The following is a 25,152-nucleotide window of genomic DNA, read 5'->3' as shown; positions in this document are numbered from 1 at the left end:
AGGGCCTTAGGAATCCGATTTGAAGTGGACAGCTGTCAAAGCATTTCCCAGACTCCCTTGCAGCTATGGCAGTCATGTGACACCATTCTGACCAATCAGATGTATGCTGAGGTTTGTTGGGGTGGGGCATCCAGAATGCTTTTTAAAGGGGGATGGCGGAGCTGGCGGCTCAGCCCCCTTCCCCTTCTTCTTTAGTTGTGGTTATCTTGGAGTCATAAGGTGGCCACGAAGAAAAGTCTAAGAAACTTCAGCCCAGACTCTGTTCTGAGTTCCCAAAGCAATTCTCATTATATGGGAGAAATAAAACGTCCAAACTATCCTCCAATTCCTCATCCCTGGTCAATGGTAGGAACTCCTTCCCCCCAGGAAGTTACCCATGACCACCAAGTCTAAGTATGTTAAACCTAGACTCCCCACCCCCAAATCAGGACAAAAAGAGAGATGGGGAGAGAGGCCTGGTGAGGACATTTCCTGATAGTTTTCTTGCTCACTCAGCCCAGGGTGTAGCTGTGACTGGCTGTGAGGCTATTTCTGAGGCAGGCACATATTTTCCTAGGGATTCCACCATTTAATCTATAGTACAACTAGCTAAGCCACCTGCCCTATTTCCAGTTAGTTCTTTGGATACTGGATGGGCAGGGGGTTGACCAGAGACCCATGCCCTCATTGCTTCGTTACTCATCAGACCCGTTGGCCAGGGGTGTGGGGTTCTGTACCCACTCAAGGTTAAAAGGCTCTCTCCAGGTTTTGTAACAGCTTGTACTTTATTACATATGCAACTCTGCTGTATCTGCCAATTGATCCCCCTCTCAACAAAGCATCAGCTTAGTGTTATCAGCCCCTCTTGGGACCACTGAGCTACCCTCCTTTCCTTCCAGGGCAGAGTAGATAGAGTCCCTCAAGCAGGCAGTGGGCAGACGGAGATTTACAATTGATCATCACAATCATCTTACAAGTATTTACGCTTAAATCAGCACCCTTGGGGAGTTGAAAAGAGTCTTCAGGATGGGATGGAGTGAGGCTGCCCTTCATCCAGGGCCTCAGAAGGTAGAGAAGAGGAGCACATCCTGGGATTCAGTGTGAGTGGGGCATGTCCTCCCCAAACTTGTTCTGGTGGGCGATGTTCTTCACTTCTAGGAGAGCCTGAGGAGGCAAGAGAGGGTAGGTAAGAGAGAGTGAGGACCCCTCCTCTACCTCAGCCAGGAGCTGCCCCTGCACCAGCCTTCAACCACCCTTCTGGGCTATCTCACACGCAGAAGGGTCTCCATTCTCCCCTTACCCAATCGCAGAGGGTATGTGTGTGAGGGTGTATGTGTGCGCATGCGTTAGAGGGTCTGCCCAGGACCCACCTGGTGGTGGACATAGGCCTCACAGCTGTAACACCAGGTAGACAGATCGGCGTAGCTGAGGACCAGCGGGTGTCCTGACCCTTCGTGGTGTTGCAGCATATGGGCACTGACATAACGACCACAGTAGACCTGGGGTTGGGGAGAGTATCGGGCAGGGATCAGCACTCACCTTCAGTTTGCTCCTGGGCCAACCTCCACTCCATCCCCTTCCTCCTCTGCTGCCTACCTGATAGCAAGACAGACACACCCAGTTCTCCTGGAGTGTTCCACAGTCCTGACAAGGTTGGGTCACGTCCAGGCCTGATTCAGGTGTGGGACATACTGCCACCAAATGGGGACACCAGGGCAGTGGTGTCACGGCATAAAAGATGGCCTGGAATGGGTGCAACTGAGTAAGCTAGGGACTCCATCTCCCTACTACATGTTCCTGCACCACATGCTCCTATCTGGAGGTGCAAATGGGCAAGAGAAGGAAGTCACAGTCTCCTCCCTGGTCCCTGAGCTCACCTGGTCAGTGTTAGCATGGACCCCAAAGCTCTGAATCAGCATGTCCTGACCTCCAGCTGCCTCTCCCAGTAGCTTATCCTCTTCTGGGATCTGAGATTCTGGTGCCTCCTGGATGTACAGAGGAAAGAGATGCATCTGAGAGGCCAGATTCTTGCCCCTTCTTCCCCCTACCTGGGTGTGGTGGGTCTTACCTGAGCCTTGCAGTTTAGTTCCAAGGTCCTGAGATTCTCAATCAGCTCACTGGGGGATATTTGGGATGTGGCACCTTGCTCAGGTGAGGCTGTGGGAGTCTGGTTGTCAGTACATAAAGCTGGAGGGGTTTGGATCATCTCAGCTCCCCCAACAGCCTCCTCTGAGGTGGTCTGGCCTGCTGTGGCCTCCACTGTGGCTGCCTGTGAGGTGGTCTGGTCCAGTATGGCTTTCTGTGTGGGAGCCTCCAAGGACTGGTCCTGACTGAGCTCCACCATAGCAGTCTCTGACTTAGGTTGGCCTAGAGTGGACTCTTCCACAGATGATGCTGAGACAGCCTTCTCTGTGCCTGCATCCAGAATGTTCCCTTCTGGTGTGGTCATCCTCTTAGCTGACCCAGGGTTGGTGACTGACTTAGAAAGGGAGGGTTCCTCCTTGTCTTCCACCTCTGGAACCATGGGAGGGAGATCCTTGAGTGTGGGTGCTATCCCTATCCTACCTCTGATCCCTGACCTCCCCTGAGCCCCCGTTGCCCCAGTTCCCCACGCCTACTCACTCATGACCCGTAAGCTGCGCCAGTATCTGCGATGGACTTGGATGGTCTCGGTGATTGAGGCCAGGGCCCCTGATAGTGGAGGCCGCGACAAGGTCAGCAGTGGTGGTGGGTCCCCAAGGAGGGAGCGGGTACAGGCAGCCATGGATTCCGAGATGGATGTCAGGTTATAGCCACCCTTTAAGAGAAAGGGGAGGAAAAGGTATGATGGGGGGCCCTCATGGAATCTGGGAGGCAAGATGTTCTGTCTCCCAATCTCCCTTTGGGGCCCTGCACGACTGTCAGAGAGGCAGCACCCATTGTGTGAGGTGGTTGTTGAGGGTGATGTAAAGTACAACATGATAATTACCACAATAATACTGAGGCAACATTAATAACAGCGGAGATTTATTAAGTGCTTGCTGTGTGCCAGACCCTATTCTAAGCACTTTATGTGTATCAACTCACTTAATCCTTACAACCACATGTGCTCAATCTGTACCGGAACCCCCTTCTCTCACATTCTATAGGAACCCCAGTCTCTGCTCTTTCTACAGATAAAAAAACTGAGGCTTAGGGTGGCTAGATGATGCATCGGAGGCCCTAACAGCTGGTTAGAGGCAGTGCTGGGGTTGGGGGCTGGGCTATCCGATGGAAGAGTTCACGTTCTTAACCATTCCCTTGCCCTGCCACAAGCATTCCTGGGCACACTGTGGGACTTTATAGCAGCCAGTTAATCTCTGTGAGTGATTGCCCTTATCTGCAAAGTAGTGAGTGATTGTCCTTATCCGAAAAGTAGTGAAAACAGCAGCACGTAAGGCTGCCAAGAGGGTTAAGCTAGTGTGTGATGACTCACAATGATGAGAAACTACTTATACATTGCTCACCATATGCCAGGCACTTTTCCACAAGTAGCCGGCCCTATCTTACAGATGAAGAAACTGAGGCATGGGGGGCAGGGGCACTGAGTAACTTACAAAAGGTCAGTGAATTTACTTTGTCTTGGGAGCTTGCTAGAGGCAGTTCAGGTAGTGATAAAAAGCTTCAATGCTAGAGCCAGGCTGCTTGGGTTCAAGCCCTGGCTCTGCCATTATTGAATGTATGACCTCTGGCTGGTCACTATGCTTCTCTGTGCCTCAGTTTCCCTGATCTTGAGAGAGGAAAATGACGAGCAGACTACTTCAGCAGGCTGCTTGGTCAAATAAGTGAATTAACAATACACACAATATTCCAAGAAGAGTGTTTTGCACATACTGAGCACTCAAGTTTGTCCAGATACTGGTATTATTAATGCCTAGTATGTGCCAACAATTCCAGGTGGGGATACTCAAAGCAGATTTTAGGAAATTGTCCCGAGTGTCACAGCCAGCCAGCAGAAAGGGCAGGACTTCAAGTTGTCCAAACCACCCTCCCACCACAGGAAGAGGGACCAAGAGTTACCTCTAGGATTAGGATAATGCGGCCATTGGCAAGGCCCATCAGCAGGTGGGTGAGGTGGGCATAGCCCTCAGGTGACACCTGGCAGCCCCCCAGTGGGTCCCCCCATGCGGCGTCAAAGCCCGCTGAGACCAGCACCAGCTCTGGGTTAAACTGGAGCAGGGAGAGAAGAAATGCATGAGTGTGAAGGTGGAGACCTGGGTAGACGGTAGGTGAGGGCGACCCAGACACACAGACACGCAAGTCAGAAAAATGGAGACACGGGACCTGGAGACTGGGAGACACAAGCCCGGAGCCCTGAAAACAGGAAGGGGAGGACGTGGAGACACAAGACAGACAGACTCAGGGTCACGGAGACACAGAAACATGGAGACAGATCAACAGAGCTACTGTGGACACACCAAACACAGACTTAGAGACACAACACAGACATGGAGACATTTCCAGAAATGGACACTTGGGGACGTGAGGCAGAGTCATAAGACTGAAACATGAAACTTGGAGACTCTGATGTCAAGAGATGGTAAAATGGGACATATGTATACAACACGGGGTTTTATACACGCGGTGGCAAAGAGAGATGCACGCATACTTCCATCACAGAAGGTGACAACGCAAGTGTCACACACAGAAAATGGTCACCTACCCACATACAATCACACAGTAGCATACAGACTGAACTAACATCGTAGTAATCGCACACACACAAACAGTATCTCACAGAAGGGACAGTGAGCTACAGCCATCCCTGCACAGATACAACCACACACCTGCCATTACCAAAGTCACAACAGGCACACACGTGATTGTGCCCACAGGAGGTGGCTGCTTGCACACACACACAGTCACACACGCACAGAAGGGAGTCACAGCTGCTGTGCACAGCCAGACACACGTACACATCTGAACATGCACGTCTGCAGAGGTCATGGAGCTGGTACTTCATCTGCCCCCCCCCCCCCACACACACACACTGCACACAGACAAGTTGGTCACCTACAGCCACTCAGGCAGAGTCAGGCAAATATATACAGGCCACTGCCAGTCAGAGACACACGAACAGCTGTGGCAAACAGGCAGAGAGATGACTGTCACATGCATCCTCCCACATGCAGAAAGCCACACACCAGCTGTCACACGGAGAGCAACGTGCAGTGACATATGGTATCACAGCCATCAAAGAAAGAAACGGTGGTGACAAAGAGCCATTGGTGCAGCCTCATGCACATACTTAAGCTCCTTCCCGCCTTGCACATTCAGTTCCACAACGATGGCTGTCTCATGGGGCCGCCATCACACACAGACAGGCACTAGTGATGCTGTATGCCTAGGACACGTATACGTATACAGCTAGGCACACGAAGACGACCCCCATGTACCCAGAAGTCCCTTACAGTTATGCACAGAGAAGGCAATCACGTGTGGCAGAAACATGCCAAGGCCATCACGATGGCCACCCGCAGGCTGTCCCACAGGATCAGTCACCCAGAAGTCAGACATGCACAGATCCGCTGTCACCCACACTGTCATCGTCGCACACATCCTGTACTGTACCTCGTAGGCAATAGGAAGCACCAGGCGATGCCACGCGGCCAGGTAGTCAGCGTCACCCACACGGGGTCCATTCCAGGCCACGTTGACAGTGAAGCCAGTGCCTGCGGCCCGGCCTATCTGGCTGCTGGCACCCTCCTCCCCCATGGGAAAGAAGGTGCCATGGTCATACCGGTGCAGGGAAATGTACAGTACGCTGCCGGGTGGGAAGGGAGACCGTGGCTGGTTAGTGCCTCCCCACTCCCCTGCATGCCTGAGGCATGGCTCACCCACCTTCCAGACCACACCCCAAACCCCTCCCCTAGCCCCTCACCTGGGGTCCTCCTCAAATATGTGCTGAGTTCCATTACCATGATGGACATCCCAGTCCACTATCAGGATCCTGGGGAGGGAACGGCTCCTCAGTTAACGTGGGACACTGGCCCCCTGGGAAAGGGCAGGGGCTACACCCGTGGGGTCTGTCTGCAGGGGCATTTATTGCTGGTGGCTGAACTCTGGGTACCTGGGGAAAGCAATGGGTGGCAGGCTTGCGGGTCCTATCAGAGTAAGGATGAAAGCCAGAGCCTGGGTCCTGATGTCTTCACTATGGGCCCAAGCAAGTGCTTAGGGCCAGAGCCCTCCCCCACCCCACCCAGTATGGGTAAGTGTGGGGAGCTGGGATCCTGGGTTTCCTGAAGTAAGCACTGGGGACCTGGACCCCAAATTCTGTCAGGATAGCCGTCAGGGGCCAGAAATGATGGAGCAGGGGGACCCTGGACCTTGTTTTGGAACTACCTGGGTGCCACAATCTGGGGGTCCTATTTGGGTAAGCTGTGCAAGGCTAGATCCTTGCTCCTTTTAGGGAAAAGTGCCGGGCAATTGTACTCTTGGGGATGTCTGGGTAAGTCCTGGGGGGCTGCACCATAGGGCCTGCTTAGTAAGCACTGGGCTGGTGGTGGAGGGGTCCCAGGGAGCCCTCACCGCAGCGCCTGCCCACTGATGGCCTGGGCATGGCGAGCAGCCACAGCCACAGAATTAAAAAAGCAGAAACCACAAGCAGCATCCCGCTCAGCATGGTGTCCTGGGGGACGCACCACAGCGGTACCATTCAAAACCTAGGGGAGGAGCAGGAAGCAAAGATTAGACCACCTGCCCTCACGGCTTTCTCTCCCCTTTATTCTCTTCTTCCGTCCTGCCATTACCCCTGGCTGCTAGGGGCCCCCAGCCTGCAGCCCCCATCTCCCCCCACCGCAATTGCCAGTAAGCAAGGTCTCTGGTGAGCAGGGGTCCTCCTCCCCACTGCAGGCCCCTCCTCTGTGCCCTCAGGCCCAGCCTCACCTCTCAGAGCCACCTCTCTCCACCCCCCCCATATCTCCAGAGCTGGCACCCCACCCCAGGGAGAAGGTACCTCTCCTGCCAGCACAGCCTCCACCAGGCGGCAGACGGCGCCAGTGGCCAGCTGCGCACAGGCAAAGGTGCTGGGGCAGATGTAGATGGAATCAAAGTTGGAACCCTCGCGGTGCAGCTCCCGGGTTTTCATCTTCTCTGTGGCCCGCAGACGACCCACGTACTCAGCACTGGAGGCACAGACAGGGCACAGGGGACAGCCAGCTGGTTCCGTCCCCTCCACGGCCCCTCCCGTGTCCCACAGCGGCTCTACCTACCAGAGAGGGAGAGCCCGTGCTCCGGCCCCCAGGAGCCTGTGTGCACTGAGGACCCACCCCCACCCCAGGCATGGGGGTCTGACCTGTGGCAGGTGAGCAGTTCGGCTTCCGTGGCGGGACGTGCGGGCAGCGCGAGGCAGCGCCCCGCAAGGCCCAGCTCCTCCAAACGCTGCATGATTCGTAAGACTCGCTGAGGCATCTCTGGGTGGTGGCTGGGGTCGGGGGACAGGAACCAGACGCAGGGCTTAGTGCTTGAGGAGGGGGAGGGATCTCCCCAAGCACTTAGCTGGTGGCCCTCCGACTGCATACTTGTCCCACAAGTTGTGGTGACCCATCATCCGCTGGTCATAGACCAGCCCTGTGCGAGCCTGTAGCATGGGCCACGTCAGGATTGGGAGCGCTGGGGGCCGCCACAGTCCCTCTTCATCCTTCTCCTCTGCGCTATCCTCCTCCAGGATGTCCTCCTCCGGGGTCTCAACTGCAACAGGAGGCCACATTCACCCCACTCCCCCACCCTGGATCCCTGTGATACTCTGGAACTTAGTTTACCCAAATGTATAAGGGGTGAGAGGCCTGAAACGGGGGTCAGTGAGAAAGGAGGGCTGACCCTCCCCCACCAAGGGGCCCCAGGAAAGGGTCTGGAAGAGAATCTCTCCCAAGGGCTCATGCCATGCTTGACCCCCCACCCAGCCCCCTCCCTGCCTCCTACCTGATCTTACAAGGACCTCCCAGAAGGGCTCCAGGGCTTCCAGAGCGCAGCACAGTGACGCCAGGGCACTAGAGGGCAGGGGAGGAGAAAAGTGACCAAACAGCTAATGGGTAGACAGTGAGGGTCCTGCTTCTCCTCCGCCTGGGCTCACCTTGGGCAGGGGGCGCCAGGGGACTCCAGTATGGGGCAAGGGTCTCCCAGAAGGGTGTGGAGTGAGGCACTGACACCCTCAGCCAAGGAGCGAAGGTTGTAGCCACCCTGGGAAAGAAGGGTGTTGGGGGGGTATTAGGAAAGAATCAGGTGTTACCAGGGAAGAACAGTAATAGTAATACTAGGGTGCTGACTACGTATCCAGCAATGAGGAATCTGAAGGGTGACTTACATTTTGTACACCAAACAGTGCTATGAGGTGGTCACAATTATCATGCCCATTTTACATAAGGAAATCAGAGGCACAAGGAGGTTCAGGGACCTAGGTGAGGTTGTCCAGCTATTAAGTAGAAATGCTGGGACAGAAACTCCTGCCTGACCTGAAAGCTTGGCTCTCACATCCTCCTGGATCCGTGGGCTGAGAGATGAAGTAATGTCACTCACCTCCAGAGACAGGATCAGTTTGCCTTCTGCCAGACCCATGAGCAAGTGGGTTAGCTGAGCGAACCCTGCTGGAGTGGTGGCCATCTCGCCCTGGGGGGGATGTGGAGGGTCAGACTGGCTCCATGCAGCCCCCTTCCACCCATGAATCATCCTAGGGAGCCTGCCTTACCTTGGGGTCCCCTTGAAGGGCATCAAATCCAGCGGCCACCAGGACCAGCTGGGGCTGGAACTGAGGGGGAAAGGGACCACATGAGGCCAGGTGCCCTCACGGCCCATCCCTCAACATCATTCTTGTCCCAACACCCCCCAGACTCCCAGGACCTCAAGGGCGACCGGCAGAAGGAGGTGCAGGAAAGCAGCAATATAGTCGGCATCTCGCATCCCCACCTGCAGACAGAGCGGCATGATGGGGACATTCTGCCCCCTGCCCCGAACTGGCTGAGAGGCAGGGGTGGGTCCAATTTGGGGGGCAAAGGGCAGGCAGACACTGACCTGGTTCCAAGGCACATTGATGGTATATCCCTGGCCATGACCAAAACCTATGGTGGACCAGTTAGAGGCCTTAAGGTGGGGCCAGAACCGACCCTGCTCATAACGGTGGATGGAGAAATAGAGGACGCTGGAGGGAGAGGAAAAAAAAAGAGGTGGGGGGCAGTTGAGAGTCAATCTCCCCCCAGACACCCCCAACCCACAGCTCCACCGTTCACTCAGCCACTTGTTCATTCTCTCATTAATTTCCTCATTAACTACTTAATCTATGCATTCATTCATCCTTCCATTTAGTCACCAACTTACCGATCCTCTGATTCACTAATTCTCCCATTTATTCATTACTCCACTCACTCATTCATTTTGATCTACCGAATGCCTCCCTTGGCAAACACTGCTGCCCTCCTCAGTGCCCACTCAGTTCTAGTTCTGAGACCCTGAGGGCTCTGGGATCTCTCCCAGCCCCCAAGGGCTCCTGCTGTGGGGGACTCAAAAATCATACCAGCCTGCCCCTACCCCTGTGACCAAGGTGGTGGCAGCAGGGCAAATCCTGTGATGTTGGAGGCCCACAGGGGACATATAGCTCTTAGCTGGCAGGATCCAACTAAGGTGGAAAAGCATCAGGCCCAACTGGGAAACTTAGCGTTTCCCCTGAAGGAAGTGTGGGGACTCAAGGGCTAGGGGCTAGGAGGCATGGGACTTGGTTCTGTGTGTGTAGCTGAGCTCAAGGGGGGTGCTGGCGGAGGCTTCCTGAGGCCAGTGAGGGGATCTGTTCCTTCTCTCCAATACTTTACAGGGCACCTCTACTACTTCTTGTATTTTATTTTATTTTTTAATGTTGTTATTTATTTTTGAGAGAGAGAGAGAGAGCGCATGCACATGAAAGAGCAAGTGGGGTGGAGGGGCAGGGGGGAGTGGGAGGGAGAGTCAGAGAGAGAGGATGATAGGATCTGTCAGAAGCGGGCTCTGCACTGACAGCAGACAGCCCAATGTGGGCCTTGAACTCACGAACTGTGGGATCATGACCTGAGCTGAAGTTGGTCACTCAGCTGATTAAGCCACCCAGACGCCCCTACTTCTTGTATTTTATAGGTGAGAAACTGAGCACCCAGAGGAGTGAGGACTGATACACGGAACGGACACTGAAGACATGAAGGTACATGTTCTGATAGAATGCCTAGCAGGAGGCTTTGTGTGGGAGGGCTTCATTCTGACTGGGGTGATCAAAATGAATAATCTCTCCTCTATCTATCTATCTATCCATCCATCTATCTGTTCATCCGCTCCCTGTCTTGTTCCAGAAAGAATTTAAAGCAGCAATTTTTTTTAGGGAAATACAAGAAATAGTGGTAAGCAATAAATCTAGACCAACTTAGTCACATTTTAATAAATGTGGTGGTGAAATTTCATGCAACCGATATAGAGACATTTTTGAAACTGAATTAAAATATCTAGGAATTAGGGAATGAAACCCATGTCAATGTTCTAGTCTTGAGTAGGTGGGAGATGACTGTTTTACTTTTAGCTCTGATAAATATCGGTCTAAAAAATTTTTTTAAGTTTATTTTGGGGCATCTGTGTGGCTCAGTCAGTTAAGTGTCAGGCTCTTGGTTTTGGCTCAGGTCATGATCTCATGGTTTGTGAATTCGAGCCCTGAACTGGGCTCTGTGCTGACAGCGTGGAGCCTGTTTCAGATTCTCTCTCCCTTTGCCCCTCCTACTCCCTCCCTCTCTCTAAAAAAAACCAAAAAAAACACTTTAAAGCTTATTTATTTAGAGAGAGAGAGAGAGAGGGAGAGAGAGAGAGAGAGAGAGAAAGAGAGAGAGAAAACATGAGCAGGGGAGATCATAACCTGAGCCGAAATCAAGAGTCAGATGCTTAACTGACTGAGCCACCCAAGTACCCTCTAAACTTTTTTTTAAAGTTTATTTATTTTGAGAGATAGAAAGCGAGCATGAGTGGGAAAGGGGCAGAGAGAATCCCAAGCAGGCTCCAAGCTGTCAGCACAGAGCCTGACTATGTGGGGCTGGATCTCACCAATTGTGAGATCATGACTTGAGCTGAGATCAAGAGATGGCACTTAACCAAGTGAACCACCCAGGGGCCCCTAAACCTTTTTTCTTTTAGTATGTTAACCAGTAGAGGAAGAGAAATACACAGTAGGACAAAAAGATGGTTATCAGGGGAAAAAAGGAATAAAGAAAATATTGGAAGAAAGCCAACCCCATGAGAGCTACCAGAGCCAAAAGAAGAATGAACACCCAGGAAAACTAAGTTTATAAAGCAAATAGCAGGAGGAGGTTTTAAAATAAGTTCCACTAATTTCCAATGAAAGAATGATGGACTGATAGCACAGGTTTACCTCCTTGCTCTCCCACAATCCCAGTCAGAAGATAGTAAAGGGAATTTTAAACAGGTATCCCAGAAAGACAGATAATGGAAGAAAGGATGTTAGACAATTAGAGACTTCAACAAATCTCTGGAAAATAGTCTTTGAGGCTCCAGGGGCCCTGGGGGGCCCTCTCTCGTGCTGAGCAGGCCAGCGAGGGCACCCCAGATAACCTGAGGTTTCCCTTCTGGAGAAATCAAGTACAGATCCAGGTCAATGCACACAAAATCAATTCTGAATAGCTAATTCACTGAATGACCAATTCACTAGGTTTACTTCTTTTTTTAAGCATAGTTTTTTATTTTGAGAGAGAGAGAATGAGTGGGGTAGGGGCAGAGAGGGAGGGAGAGAGAATTCTAGGCAGGCTTTGCACTGTCAGTGCAGAGCCCTACACGGGGCTTGAACTCATGAACCATGAGATCATGACCTGAGCCAAGTTCACGAGTTGGATGTTTAACCCACTGAGCCACTTAGGTGCCCCTCTTTATTTCTTTTAACTACTTAACTTTAGTTTACCTGTTTTTGTCATCTCTGTAATAGTATTTTAAGGCCTGATCAATTTGTCTCCATCCAGGACTCTGCTGATGGAGTTAAGAGCCTGAGGGATGGGGAACTAGGAGATTGAAGGGGATGAATAAGTGGTTTTTTTCATTTATACATTCTTATTCATGAGAAAGAATGCATTGAATATATTCACAATTTTTCATATCTGTGGATATCATCAATGATATATCCACAAAAGAACACAGTTATAGCCTCCAATGCATTTACTAAAACAAAAAGAATGATTAATGACATTAGAGAATTCTTGTTAATTTGCTTAGAAATGATACTATGGCTATGCTTTTTTAAAAATTCAAAATATATGCTCTATGTTTTAAAGGTACACTCTAGAATATTTAGAGAAAAAATGATATGGTATCTGGGATTGACTTCAAAATATTACAGGAGGATGGCAGTGAGGGCAGGTACTGATGGCCAATTGAATTGATAAATGTTTTTTCTTAAGTTTATTTATTTTTTGAGAGAGCAGGGGATGGGCAGAGAGAGAAGGAGAGAGACAATCCCAAGCAGGCTCCACTCTGCCAGCGTGGAGCTCGAGGTAGGGCTCAAACCTTGAGATTATGACCTAAGCCAAAATCAAAAATCAGAAGCCCAGGGTGCCTGGGTGGCTCAGTCAGTTAAGCATCCAACTTCGGCTCAGGTCATGATCTCACAGTCCGTGAGTTCAAGCCCTGCATCGGGCTCTGTACTGACAGCTCAGAACCTGGAGCCTGCTTTGGATTCTGTGTCTCCCTCTCTCTCTGCCCCTCCCCAACTTGTGCTCTACCTCTCAAAAATGAATAAATGTTAAAAATATTTTTTTTGGGGCGCCTGGGTGGCGCAGTCGGTTAAGCGTCCGACTTCAGCCAGGTCACGGTCTCACGGTCCGTGAGTTCGAGCCCCGCGTCGGGCTCTGGGCTGATGGCTCAGAGCCTGGAGCCTGTTTCCGATTCTGTGTCTCCCTCTCTCTCTGCCCCTCCCCCGTTCATGCTCTGTCTCTCTCTGTCCCAAAAATAAATGTTGAAAAAAAAATATTTTTTTTAATATTAAAAAAAAGAATTGGAAGCCCAACCAACTGAGACACCCAGGCACCCCAAGTTGACAAATCTTGAAGCATTCGATTCAAGAAGACAGAAATGGACAAAAGAACACAGGATGAAGAAATTAATAAAGATTAAACAGAAAAAAAAATGAAATAAAAAAAATAAAACAGTGGAGATGGCCAAAAAAGCCAAAACCTGGATTTGAAAAAATAAGTACAATTGACAAGTGTTTGGCAAGGCGGAGGGTAAAACAAAGAGATGCCATCTCAAGACCAGACCTCCTTTTCTCTCTCTCAAAAATAAACTTGAAAAAAAAAGGAATTATAGGGGCACCTGGGTGGCTCAGTCAGTTAAGCATCTGACTTCAGCTCAGGTCATGATCTCACAGTTCGTGAGTTCCAGCCCTACATCCAGCTCTCTGCTGTCAGCTTGGAATCTGGAGCCTGCTTTGGATTCTGTGTCTCCAGCTCTCTTTGCCCCTCCCCACTTGTACTCTGTCTCTCTGTCTCTCTCTCTCTCAAATAAATACATATTTTAAAAAGATGAAAAGAAAAAGAACAGACCCCCATTTTTCTGGCATTTGGAAGGACCCCATCTAATACATGGCTTCCTGCCCACACTCCCTAAAGTTGAGACTTGTCAGTGGACACTTCCTGCCCCGATCCTAGGAAATACCTTTCAGGAAACAGACTCCCATGCACCACAGTAGAGCAGCCCCACGACTGCCACCTTCAACAGTGCTTTATTCTTTGGTATAAATGCCCATTAAGAATTGCTAGATATTCGAGGAAAACTGAGGAAATCTTAAAGCATATCTTTCTCTTTCCTTATAAAAATTTTTAAAAGTTTTATTTTTGGAAGAGAGAGAGAAAGAGAGGGGACAAGGGAAAGAAAGAGAGAGAATCCCAAGCAGGCTCCACGCTCAGCATGGAGCCCAATGTGGGGTTTGATCCCATGGCCATGAGACACAACCCAAGCTGAAATCAAGAGTCAGATGCTTAACCAACTGAGCCACCCAGGCACCCCTCTTTTCTTTCTTTTTTTTTTTTTAATGTTTACTTATTTTTGAGAGAGAGAGAGACAGAGACAGAGTGCAAGCAGGGTAAGGGGAGAGAGAGAGGGAGACATAGAATCTGAAGCAGGCTCTAGGCTCTGAGCTGTCAGCACAGAGCCCAATGAGGGGCTTGAACTCACAAGCAGGGAGATCATGACCTGAGCCAAAGTCAGATGTTTAACCAATGAGCCACCCAGGTGCTCCTCTTTCTTATTTCTTCTTTATTTTTTAAAGTTTATTTATTTTTGAGAGAAAGAAAGAGCATGCACAAGTGGGGGAGGGGCAGAGATAGAGAGGGAGACACAGAATCTGAAGCAGGCTGTAGGCTCTGAGCTGTCAGGACAGAGACTTACATGGGGTCTGAACTCACGAATGGTGAGATCATGACGTGAGCTGAAGCTGGATGCTTAACTGACTGAGCCACCCAGGCACCCCCTTTCTTTTTTTAAAAAAATCTTTAGGTTTTATTTTTTATTTAAAATAGGCTTCACATCCAGCATGCAGCCCAGTGTGGGGCTTGAACTCACAACCCTGAGATTAAGACCAGAGCTGAAATAAAAAGTCAGACACTTAACCGACTGAGCCACTCAGGTGCCCCAAAGCACTTCTAATTACTATTATATAAAAACATGCTAAGAGGGGTGCCTGGGTGGCTCAGTTGGTTAAGCATCCAACTTTGGCTCAGGTCATGATCCCATGGTTCTTGAGTTCAGGTCCGTATAAGGGAGCTTGAGCCCTGCTCTGGGTGAGCTCAAGCCTCTCTTCAGGCTCCATACTCTCGTGATCTTTCTCTCAAAAATAAATAAAAATGAAATAAAATAAAACAAAATTAAAAAGCATGCTAAGGAATGAGAGGGCATAGAAAGAGAGAGGAAGAAAGTGCTTTTGGAGATTAAAAGAATGTCTAAATACCGAATTCAACAGAAGGGCTTGAAGGTAAAATTGAGGAACTCTCCCGGGACACAGAGCAAAAGGAAAAAAAACACACAAGAGAACACACACACAAAACAGACCAGACAGAATACAGTAGAAGAAAGCATCAAAGAACTAATAGAAGAAAACGTCTAAGGATTTCAGAACAGCATGAGTCTTCAGATATAAACTGTCTACCTACTGCTAAGCAGAATGAAGGGGCCAGGGTGAAACTTCAGAACACTGGGAATAGAGAGAAGAACCTATAATCTTTGGAGAGGGAAACAGATTACTCAAAAAGGAATAAAAATCAGACATCTGTCAGCAACATCGAATGCTGGAAAATAATAAAGCAATGTCTAGAGAACAGCCAGCCTAGATTAAGTAATGGGCCACAGGAGCTCAGAATCTATGGGGGAAAGGGGGATTTTAGGTAGTCGGTATGAAAGAAGGGAGGATAAAACAACTATTTAGCAGTGTCCCTACTGACAAGGACCTGCTCAATCACTTTCTGCAGGAAGGGTGAGCTGGTACCACCTTTCTGGAGGGAAGTCTGGCTGTAGACCCTAGACTTTTAAAGCACACCGACCCTCTGACCCAGCAATCCATTATTGGAAATTTTACACTCAGAGAAGTATAAAATTATGTATTTTTAAATTACATATTATAAAAATTACATATATATGTGTATGCATATGTGCATACACACATATACATGTGTGTGTGTGTGTGTGTATATATATATATATATATATATATATATATATATATATAGTTACATATTTTGCTGTAGAACTGTTAGTAGCAAAAAATGGAAAGCACCATAAATGTCCCAGGGATAAATGACCAGAGGTACAGCCATAAAATGGAATACTCAACAGCCCTTATAAAGACAGAGGTGTTTTTAAGAGGCACTAACCTGGAGAGGTGTGCATGACGTGGCTAAATGCAAAAAGCAAGCTGCCACAGAACACACAGAGGATTGTCCCATTAGGCAGTGTGTTAATGATAATAATGAATAGTCATACATCTAAAGGAAAAATTCTGTTTTAAGAATATAACCTAAACTATCAACAGTTATTTTGGAGGTTATAGGAATTATAGGAGACTCACTGCTTTAGACATTTCTAGATTATTAACTTTTTAAAAGTTTATTTATTTATTTTGAGAAAGAAAGAGCATGAGTGGGGAAGGCACAGAGTGAGAGGGAGAGAGAGAATCCCAAGCAGGCTCCGTGCTGCTAGCATGGAGCCCAACACAGGACTCTAATTCAGGAACTAAGAGATCATTACCTGAGCCGAAACCAAGAGTTGGATGCTCAACTGACTGAGCCACCCAGGCACCCTTGTATTATTTAGTTTTTTAAATAATTTTTCAAAAATGTTTTATTTATTTTTGAGAGAGATAGAGACAGCATGAGCAGAGAAGGGGAGAGAGAGAGGGAGACACAGAATCCAAAGCGGGCTCCAGGCTCTGAGCTGTCAGCACAGAGCCCGACATGGGGCTGGAATTCATGACCCGTAAGATCATGACCTGAGCTGAAGTCAGACACTTAACCAACTAGCCACCCAGGTACCCCTATTTAAGTTTTTTATAAAAGCACGTTGCAGTAGTCATAATCAGAAAGATAAAGTACTAATTTGAAGTTTACTCCAGCTCCAAGGTAAACTGGTGAACAAGATCTCCCAACATCTGTTGACTCAAATCTCATCTCTTCCACTCCTTCTCTGTGTGACCTTGTAACCTGTAAGCCTCAGTTCCCCCAGCTGTAAAATGGGGGACCCAACAGATCCTGCCTCAGACTGACCTTAAGAGAGAAAGCAGACACGCAGAGAGCAGCACAGAACCTAGTTCCAAGTTGGGCCCAATGAGTATGAATGCCTTCCCTTCCTGGGCCCCTTCTGGCTGGGCCCGTAAAGGTGGGGGGTGGCTGGGAGTCTAGCATCTAGGGTGTCACTTGTGGCATACCTGGGGTCCTGGTCAAAGGTGAACTGGGTTCCTTGACCGTGGTGAACATCCCAATCCACGATAAGGACCCTGTGAGGAGGACAGAGGAGGATACTATGTAAAAGAATCAAGATGTATCTGGGGAGGTGCCCAGACCAGAATACTCTACCCCATGCCACCCCCATCATACTCTCCCTGCTACTTGCTGCTGACCTCTGAATGTCATGCTTCTGTTGAGCGTAGCGGGCAGCCACGGCCACGTGGTTGAACATGCAATACCCATCCATAAGACTGTGCTGGGCGTGGTGTCCAGGAGGCCTGGGGAGGACAGGGAAGGCCACAGATTGGGGGTAGGGGGTCCTCCTCTGCAGAGATGGACTCTTCCCCCCTCCCCAATTCTGGACCACCAACTCCCCCAGTGTCGATGCCTGCAAATCTGCCAGGAACTGAGTAATTGGGGCCCCCAGACTCTCACCCCCACTCTACTGCTCTCTCCCTAAAGGATATTTGACAACATTCATTAAAATTATCAGTGCATAGTGCTCACTTCAGCAGCACATATACTAAAAGTGGACCAGTACAGAGAAAATTAGCACGGTCCTTGCACAAGGATGACACACAAATTTGTGAAGTGTTTCTTCACTATATTGTACACCTGAAACTAATATAATGCTCTATGTTAACTACACTGGAATCAAAGCTTCAAAATATAAATAAATAAATAAATAAATAAATAAATAAATAAATAAAGTAAAAATTGTCAATACAGACACCCTCACACCCATTCTGCTCTTGGGGATGTAGCCCACAGTTCATATAACAAAAAAGGTGAAATAACATATTTGCCATGACGTGTTTTGGAAACAGCAAATGATTGGGGAGAACCAAAGTGCCTATCGCTAGGGGGCTGGTTAACTTCCTGTGCATTTGCAGTGGCATTCTATGCAGGTCTAAGCTATCTACTGTTAGAGGAAAGCTTTCCAAAGTGTAGAAGTGAAAAATGCACAGTATGGAAGGAAGCGTGTTTATGGAAGGGGGCATGTTGAGTGCAACTCCATTTGTGGCTAAAAAAGGGGAGGGAGGGGAAAGGCTGTATCTTCTGCATTTCATCAATTCTAGGATGCCAACGATGCTAAGATGTGCAATGATTTCACATGCCAATGATAAAACAAGATGCTGCTAACTGAATTCTGAGATACCATTGTTAAGATGAACCGGGATTTCAAGATGATAAAATCTAGATCTTAGCATTGATGGAATATGGCATTTACTCCATGAACAGGCACAGAATGTTTCTGGGAGGACACATGAGTCACTGGTTACAATGACTACCTCCAGGAGAGGAAGCAGGTTGTGTGGGAGGATGGGGGTTGAGGACTTTTTGTACCCACTTTTGTACCTTTTGACTCTTGAACCATGTGAATATACTACCCATACCAATACATTTTACATTTGAGGGAAAGAATTTATTTCAAATATACAAAGCCAAATGCTGGTGGGTCCTACCTGATGATGGCCATGCCATTCCGTATCTCCTTCCCCAGGACAGCATCCACCAGCCTGAGGACAGAGCCTGAGGCCAGGCAGGCACAGGTATAGGAGTTCTGAAGAGATAATAGGAGCCATAGAGAAAGTAAGGGGGAGGGCAGTCCTGTCCACTCAGCTGCTCCTCCCCCGGATGGGATGGGCATGGGGATGGGAAACCCCAGGATTGCCACCATGCTCCGTCCTCACAGCTCTCATCCATACCGGATGTAGATAAACTGAGTCATAGGTGTCTGCTAGGATGCGGAGCTCTCTCTCATTCATGTACTGGGTCGTCTCCATCAGATCAATGTATTCTAGGCTGGCGACAGAGGCAGAATGAGATTCAAGCGCCTGCCTCCCTCCTGGGCCTGAGTCAGGGCCCTGTCCCTTCCCCATATGAGCCCTGGTCAAGTCAGGCCCCCTCAAATGTCAATGAAAGGGAATAGCTGGGATATAGGACACATCCCCTCCTTCTTCCCTAGCCTGCTTAATTTCTAGTAATAGCCCTTGCCCTCTGCTCTAGCCACAATAAATCCTACTCCTAGGCCACTGGCCATACTGTTCCAGCTGTCTATACCTCCCTTCCCTCAGCTTCCCTCTTCATCTGACTCACTCTTTTTCTCAGCTCAGATATATCCCCTCTGCCAAGCTAGCTTTCCTTGAATCACATCACACGAGAGCCCTTACTCTGGGTTCCTACAGCTCCATGGGGGAAACCCCTGATCACCCTGTCCACACATCCAGCATATGTTTACACACTAGACTATAATAACAACAACAGCCTATCATGGGCTGATGACCTAGCAGGCCCTCTGGAAGAGCTTCCATTTACTAGTTCCTATGTGATCGGCAATGACTGTGAGATTAGGAGAGGCTCAGCCACTTGCCCAAGGCCACAGGGCCCATGACATTCCTTCCCAAAGAATCCAGCATGCCCTGGCAGCCTCCTCCCCATCCCTACAAAGTTCCGAAGCCTTCACCTGTGAACCAACATCAGTTCGTCCTTTTCAGCAAATCGAGCCTAGGGAGACATAAGAAATAAAGCGCTAAGGCACTGGCCACACCCAGGCTCTACCAGCTTCCGCCCACCACCCAGTGTGTCAGCTGGGGGGACTCACCTGAAAGGACACACAGCGGTCCAGGAGGCCCTCCTGGATCAGCTGTTCCTTGATGGCATGGAGCCGTTCAGGGCCTTCAGGGAAGCTGGGTTGACAAGAGACACAGTCATACACACACACACACACACACACACACACACACACACAGGGACACTGGTGAGCACCACATCTGCTCCTGTACATCTTCCTCATCTATCCTTCCACAGCTGCTTGTGCCAGAATCTTCAGAGTCATCCCTGGCATTTGTTGGCTCTGCTCTTGTAATATATCCAGAACCTGCCCTTCTCCTTGTTGCCCCCACTGCTGCCACCAGAACCTCCCACCTGTGCTGCTACACTCAGCTCCTCACTGGCCCCTCTGCTTCTGCGCTCGCTCCCCCAGAAGCCCTTCCTCCACACAGCAGCCAGACATTGATTAAAACCCAAATCAGGTCACGTCTCTCCTGTACTTAAAACTTTCTCATGATTCCCCTCTCATTCAGAGTCAAAGCCGAAGTCCTCTCCATGCCCCAGAAGGCTGTGAAACACTTGCCCCATAGCCTCTCAGATGCTAGGCTCTCCCCCCACTCTGCTTCTCCTGCACTGGTCTCCTCCCTGTTCCTCACCCAAACCAAAGTACTTTTCAGCTATCTTCTTTCCCTGTGTTTTTAAAAACACTCTCCTCCCAGGAGAGTGGCTGGGTGGCTCAGTTGGTTAAGCACCCAACTCTTGATTTCGGCTCAGGGCAAGATCTTGCAGTTCATGAGTTCAAGACCCACATCGGGCTCTGTGCTGACAGTTCAGAGCCTGCTTGGGATTCTCTCTCTCTCCCTCCCTCTCTGTCCTCCCTTGCTCTCTCTCTCTCTCTCTCTCAAAAAATGAATAAAAAACCAAACCACTCTTCTCCCAGATGTCTCCATGGTTCACTCCCTCACCTCCTTCAGACCCCTGCTCAAAGATCAGCGAGGCCCTCCCTGACCATCTTATTTAAAACCGATTCCCCTTGGGCACCTGGTGGCTCAGTCGGTTGAGCGTCCAACTTTGGCTAGTGTCACGATCTCATGGTTTGTGGGTTCAAGCCCCGTGTCGGAGCCTGGAGCCTGATTCAGTTTCTGTGTCTCCCTCTCTCTCTGCCCTCCCTGCTCACTCTCTCTCTCTCAAAAATAAGTAAACTTAAAAAAAAATGGATTCCCCTCAACCACATTTTCTGCCACTCTCCTTCTTGCATCAGTGTTTCTATGCAGCACCTCTTTCTAACACACTCGACATTTGCCTTTTGTTTACTGTCTTCTCCCTTCAAAATGCAATCCCCATGAAGGCAGGGGTTCTGTTTGTTTTGTCTACTGTGGTGTCCCTAGCTCTTCAGAAGATGGTAGGTATGTATTCAATAGTGAAGTCTTTTGCCATCATGAGTCTTCTGTTGGGACAGAGGAGACCAATACTAACCTGCTAAATACATTAAGTATGACAGTGAATGAACGATGACACAAGCTGGGAATATCCCAAAGATCAGGTGGGTGGCCAGGCAAAGCCCTCCGTGAGGAAGTCTCTTTGAGAGGTGAATGTTAACAGGGAGAGGAGAAGGTGGAAACGAATCTCTGGAAAAGGGACCAGCCAGGGTAAAGACCCAAGCTGAGAAGGCCTGGCATGTTGGAAGCCCAGCAAGGGGACCAGTGTGGGTGAAATGAAGAGAAGCGAGTGAGGGGGAGGATTGGCTAATGAGGTCACAGAAGTGGTGTGGAGCCAGATCATGTGGAACCTTAGAGGCCAGAATGAAGAATGTGGACTTTACCTTGAGGGCAACGGCAAAATCCTGAAGGATTTTAAGAAGGAGAACATCACTGAAACTAACATAACATCGTATGTCAAACGTACTTCAATTTAAAAATGTAATTAAAAAAAAAAGAAAGAGGGGGCACCTAGGTGGCTCAGTTGGCTCAGGTCATGATCTCATGGTTCATGAGTTTGAGCCCTGCATCGGGCTCTCTGTTGTCAGCATGGAGCCTGCTTTGGGTCCTCTGCCCCCCTCTTTCTTTCTGCCTCCCACCCTCACGCTAAAAATAAATAAAAACACTTTTAAAAATTAAAAAAAAAGAATGATAACATATATTTTTTTTGGCTTCGTTGTGAAGAACAGACAGCAGGGCTGAGGGCTGAGGATGGAAGCAGGGGGCCAGTGAGGAGGCCTCCGGAAGTCTAGGGGAGTGATGGTGATGGTGGCAGTGGAGGCAGTGAGGAGAGGTCAGATACTGAATACATTTCCAACACAGAGCCAAAAGAATTTGCTGATGGATTGACATGTGTGTGCAAATTGGAGGTATAATTCTTCCAGTTCAGCATGAGTGTCCTTTCTTCAACAAAGCCTTCTGTGAACCCTGGATGCTAGTCTAGGGACCTCTATTAAACACTCTTGAATACCCTGGTCTTAGGTCATCCTTCATTAAACACCTCACACCACTGTTGGCTGTTTAATGATTGGCTCTCCTACTCAGCTATAAGCTCCATTAGAAGGGACCCTGTATGTCTTGTCTGATGTCGGTGTTACCAACTCCCAGAACACAGTGAATACTCGGTAAGTGTTGGCTAAATGGAATCTTTTCAAGCCTACGCCTCACCTCTCTAAATCATGGGCTTCCAGTCTCTAGGCTAGCATAAGAATGGATTCATTCTTGCTAATGGGCTCTAAGTGTGTCTATTTGTGTGTTTGTGTCCCTCCAGGGGACAGCCTGGAGGAGCCAGCCTCACCTGTCATCCCAGAGGCAGTGGAATTCATTTAGCTGCTCATCGAACACCAAACCAGTGCCAGACAGTGTCTTGGCCTCAAGGTTCAGATCCTGCAGGGAAAAAAATGGGAGACACCAATCCATTCAGGGCCTGAGTCAGAAGGAACACACTATACTGTCCAGGAGGGTGAATCACAGGGTTTTGATTGTCACAAGAGGTGAAATCCATTGAGGCCAGGCCACTCTCACCAGCCTTCGCAGGTCCATGATTAGGTCTTGCTCTGCTGCTTGGCTGAGCTTCTTCATTCTGCCTTTCTTCTTTACCTCTGCTAGACTAGGGCTGGAGGAGAGTATGGCACCCTTCTTAACACCTCGCTTCTGCCAAACAGAGAGAAGGGTCAGATTCCAGTGCACGGCCCACTGCTCCTCCCCCCGGATCGGGCAGGTCTGGGGCCTCACCGAGGTGACGCTGGAGTCGTGGGGGGGCGAATGGGGGTTATGCCTACTCCTTCGCTGCCTGGTTGAGGTGGAATCCTGGCCCGTGGAGGTCATGGTGGGGGAGACTTCACCCCTGACGCGGTTCTGGGCGGTGGGATGGAGGTGACCATGAACCAGCTGGAGTGCCCGGAGGACCCCACACCCCAGCCCCTTCCCAGGCCCCGCCCCCTATACAGTCTCCATCCCTTCTGCTATCCTATTCCCCACTGCCTTCTAAGCTCCGCCCCTTTCAAGGCCCTCTCCTTCCACTGGGTTGTCAATTCCACCTGGTCCCGCCCATCCTACCAGGCTCCACCCCTTTAACACTATTCTTTCCCCTCGAAAAGTATTGCCCCTTCGCTGAGCAATAAACCCCTAGGCTCAGTGCGTCTTAGGGCCGGCCCTTTTCAGCTAATCACCACCCCTTCCGCTCCCCCAAGCCCCATTCCCAGACTCTCATTCCTCCAAGCCTCGCCCAGACCCCACCCCTTCACAAATCTGCCCCTTCCAGCTAATCTCCGAGGATAATCACCCACCCTTTCACTCAGCCAGACTCAGACCCAGCTCCGGCCCGGACTCCACCCTTAACGATCCACTTAACTCCACCCCTTATCGGGCCGGACCCACACCTTCCACTTGGCCAGATCCCGCCCCTAACGTTTCCACAAGCCCCACTCCTCAGGGGACTGTCCCTTTCCAAGATCCCGCCCCCTGCCCAAATCCTACCCCTAAAGCTCCATCAAACCCCTACAGCCAGTTTCGGGCCGCCTACCGTCAGTCCCCTCCCCCTTTCCGCCCCCTGCTGTCGACGCCGACCAATCGCTTCAGCTCCACTCACTGGGCGCGGCCCTTTTCTCAAACTCCGCCCATGGCTCACGCTGCGAAATGTCTGGCGACCCGCCGGGCAGCGAGTGCTTGAGGCCCGCTTTTCCATTGGGCCGGTTTCCCTACTACCCGCCCAATCCCGCCCACACTGCGTCCCGGAAAGCAGGGCTGCGCCTCTCCTGCAGGCCACACCTCCCGCGAGCTCACAAATGCCGTCAGCGCGTCAAAGCGCCGACGCTAGCCGTGCGGCGCCTGCGTAAGCCTGCGCCAGCGGTTCGAGGCGGTGCTCAGGCTCGCCCCTCCCCCAGCCACTGCCGCCGTCGACCTGGTTGCCGTAGGTGCTGTGCCTCCGTCCTTGTCCAGTCACCTTAGGAGTCCTCCGGACCCGAGCCTACTGTGCCGTACGATGACTCGAGAGCAAGCAAGCAAACAAGCGAGAGAATTAGGAAGGGGCGTCCCGTCTTCTCCCGGCGGCTTCCCGCGTGGCGCGCTGTGATGACGTAGCGCAGGCGGACTGGCGGCTGGGTCCCGAGCGCGGTGGAAACTGGACGAGGGCTGGTGGCGGCCAAAATGGGTGTGGTGATGATGTTAAATATTGTGAGGGTTTTCTGAGTTAATATTAACTAAGGCGGTCCACAGGAAACACTCAATAAATGTTAGCTATGGATATTCTGCCACGAAAATGGGGGGGGGGTAGGATGGAAGGATTCTTAGTGGGGGGCAAATAATTGTGATGATAGCATGTAATATGTGACAGGCATTATCGTAAGTCACAATTTTGTGAAGTAGTTCCTATTATTTTTAAATTTTATTTTTTTGAGACAGAGACAGAGCATGAGCAGGGGAGGGGCAGAGAGAGAGGGAGACACAGAATCCGAAGCAGGCTCCAGGCTCTGAGCTGTCAGCACAGAGCCCAACGCGGGGCTCGAACTCACGGACTGTGAGATCATGGCCTGAGCTGAAGTTGGACGCTTCACTGAGCCACCCAGGCGTCCCGAGGTAGTTCCTATTATTAATGTTGCTTCGCAGATAAGGAAACTGAGGTTACACGACTTAGCCATGTGACCTTGGGCAAGTTGCTGAACATCTCTGTGCTTCAGTTTCCTCATCTGGCAAATTATGATAATAGTGCCCGGGGCTGGAATGGACTCAAGGAGGGGAGTTGTTCTTGCACAGCAGTTCTTTCTCCAGCTCCCTCCACTGGGCAACCTCTGCCCCCAAATTCTAATATAAAATGTGTGCCTGGGAAGTAGGGGGAGTTTCACCCGTGTGCCCCTCCAGCTCCCTCACATGCCTTGTCTAGATGTGTAAATATCAGCCCCGCAGGAGGCCCGTTTGCCCTCCTAATCTCCCTCTCTCATTCTTCACCATTTCCTACCGGGCTGTAGGCTGGGGCTGAAGAGATAAGCCGTCTGGGGTTCAGCATCGCTGACTAACAAACAGATTGACAGCCCCATCGCCCAGTAGCCTGGCCCTATGACCATTTTGAAAACCCCAGTTCCACCCTTCTCCTTCCTTCCACTCTTTTCCTACCAGAACATGGGTTGTTTTTTTTTTTTTTTTTTTTGTCCCAGTGGAAGAGGATCAAGTCCTAAGACCTTTAAACCCCCACATAC

The 25,152-nt window shown here is 50.1% G+C and overlaps 1 protein-coding gene and 1 non-coding gene across 8 annotated transcripts; one reads left to right on the top strand and one right to left on the bottom strand.

Moving 5' to 3' along the window:
* Nucleotides 1-745: 745 nt before the first annotated feature.
* Nucleotides 746-24,038, bottom strand: HDAC6 (histone deacetylase 6). 7 transcript variants are annotated; one of them, XM_047843387.1, is made up of 29 exons: nt 23,904-24,038; nt 22,694-22,816; nt 22,484-22,612; nt 22,257-22,345; nt 19,534-19,618; nt 19,396-19,436; nt 18,638-18,734; nt 18,395-18,492; nt 17,102-17,206; nt 16,910-16,978; nt 9,004-9,130; nt 8,833-8,898; nt 8,681-8,740; nt 8,512-8,601; nt 8,069-8,175; nt 7,918-7,985; nt 7,518-7,686; nt 7,292-7,420; nt 6,953-7,121; nt 6,526-6,659; nt 5,879-5,947; nt 5,569-5,761; nt 4,018-4,167; nt 2,602-2,776; nt 2,048-2,493; nt 1,857-1,964; nt 1,576-1,722; nt 1,350-1,478; nt 746-1,143 (listed from the first exon to the last, which is right to left on the bottom strand). In XM_047843387.1, exons 2-29 carry the CDS (start codon nt 22,784-22,786, stop codon nt 1,075-1,077), a joined length of 3,411 nt encoding a protein of 1,136 aa, XP_047699343.1. In that variant the 5' UTR covers nt 22,787-22,816; nt 23,904-24,038; the 3' UTR covers nt 746-1,074. The 7 variants fall into 7 exon arrangements, with proteins under 7 accessions (XP_047699343.1, XP_047699346.1, XP_047699347.1 ...); XM_047843390.1 differs by lacking the exon at nt 23,904-24,038 and adding an exon at nt 23,862-23,884; XM_047843391.1 differs by lacking the exon at nt 23,904-24,038 and adding an exon at nt 23,550-23,636 and having other exon boundaries at nt 2,048-2,136.
* On the top strand, nt 17,428-17,534 carry LOC125157978 (U6 spliceosomal RNA). The gene has a single exon (XR_007149116.1). It is a non-coding gene; the product is annotated as a U6 spliceosomal RNA (small nuclear RNA).
* Nucleotides 24,039-25,152: the final 1,114 nt, after the last annotated feature.

This window comes from Prionailurus viverrinus, chromosome X (assembly GCF_022837055.1).
Source record: "Prionailurus viverrinus isolate Anna chromosome X, UM_Priviv_1.0, whole genome shotgun sequence".
Taxonomy (NCBI): Eukaryota; Metazoa; Chordata; class Mammalia; order Carnivora; family Felidae; genus Prionailurus; species Prionailurus viverrinus.
The sequence above is the reverse complement of the archived record's forward strand: the minus strand, read 5'-3'. Positions and strand labels throughout refer to the sequence as shown.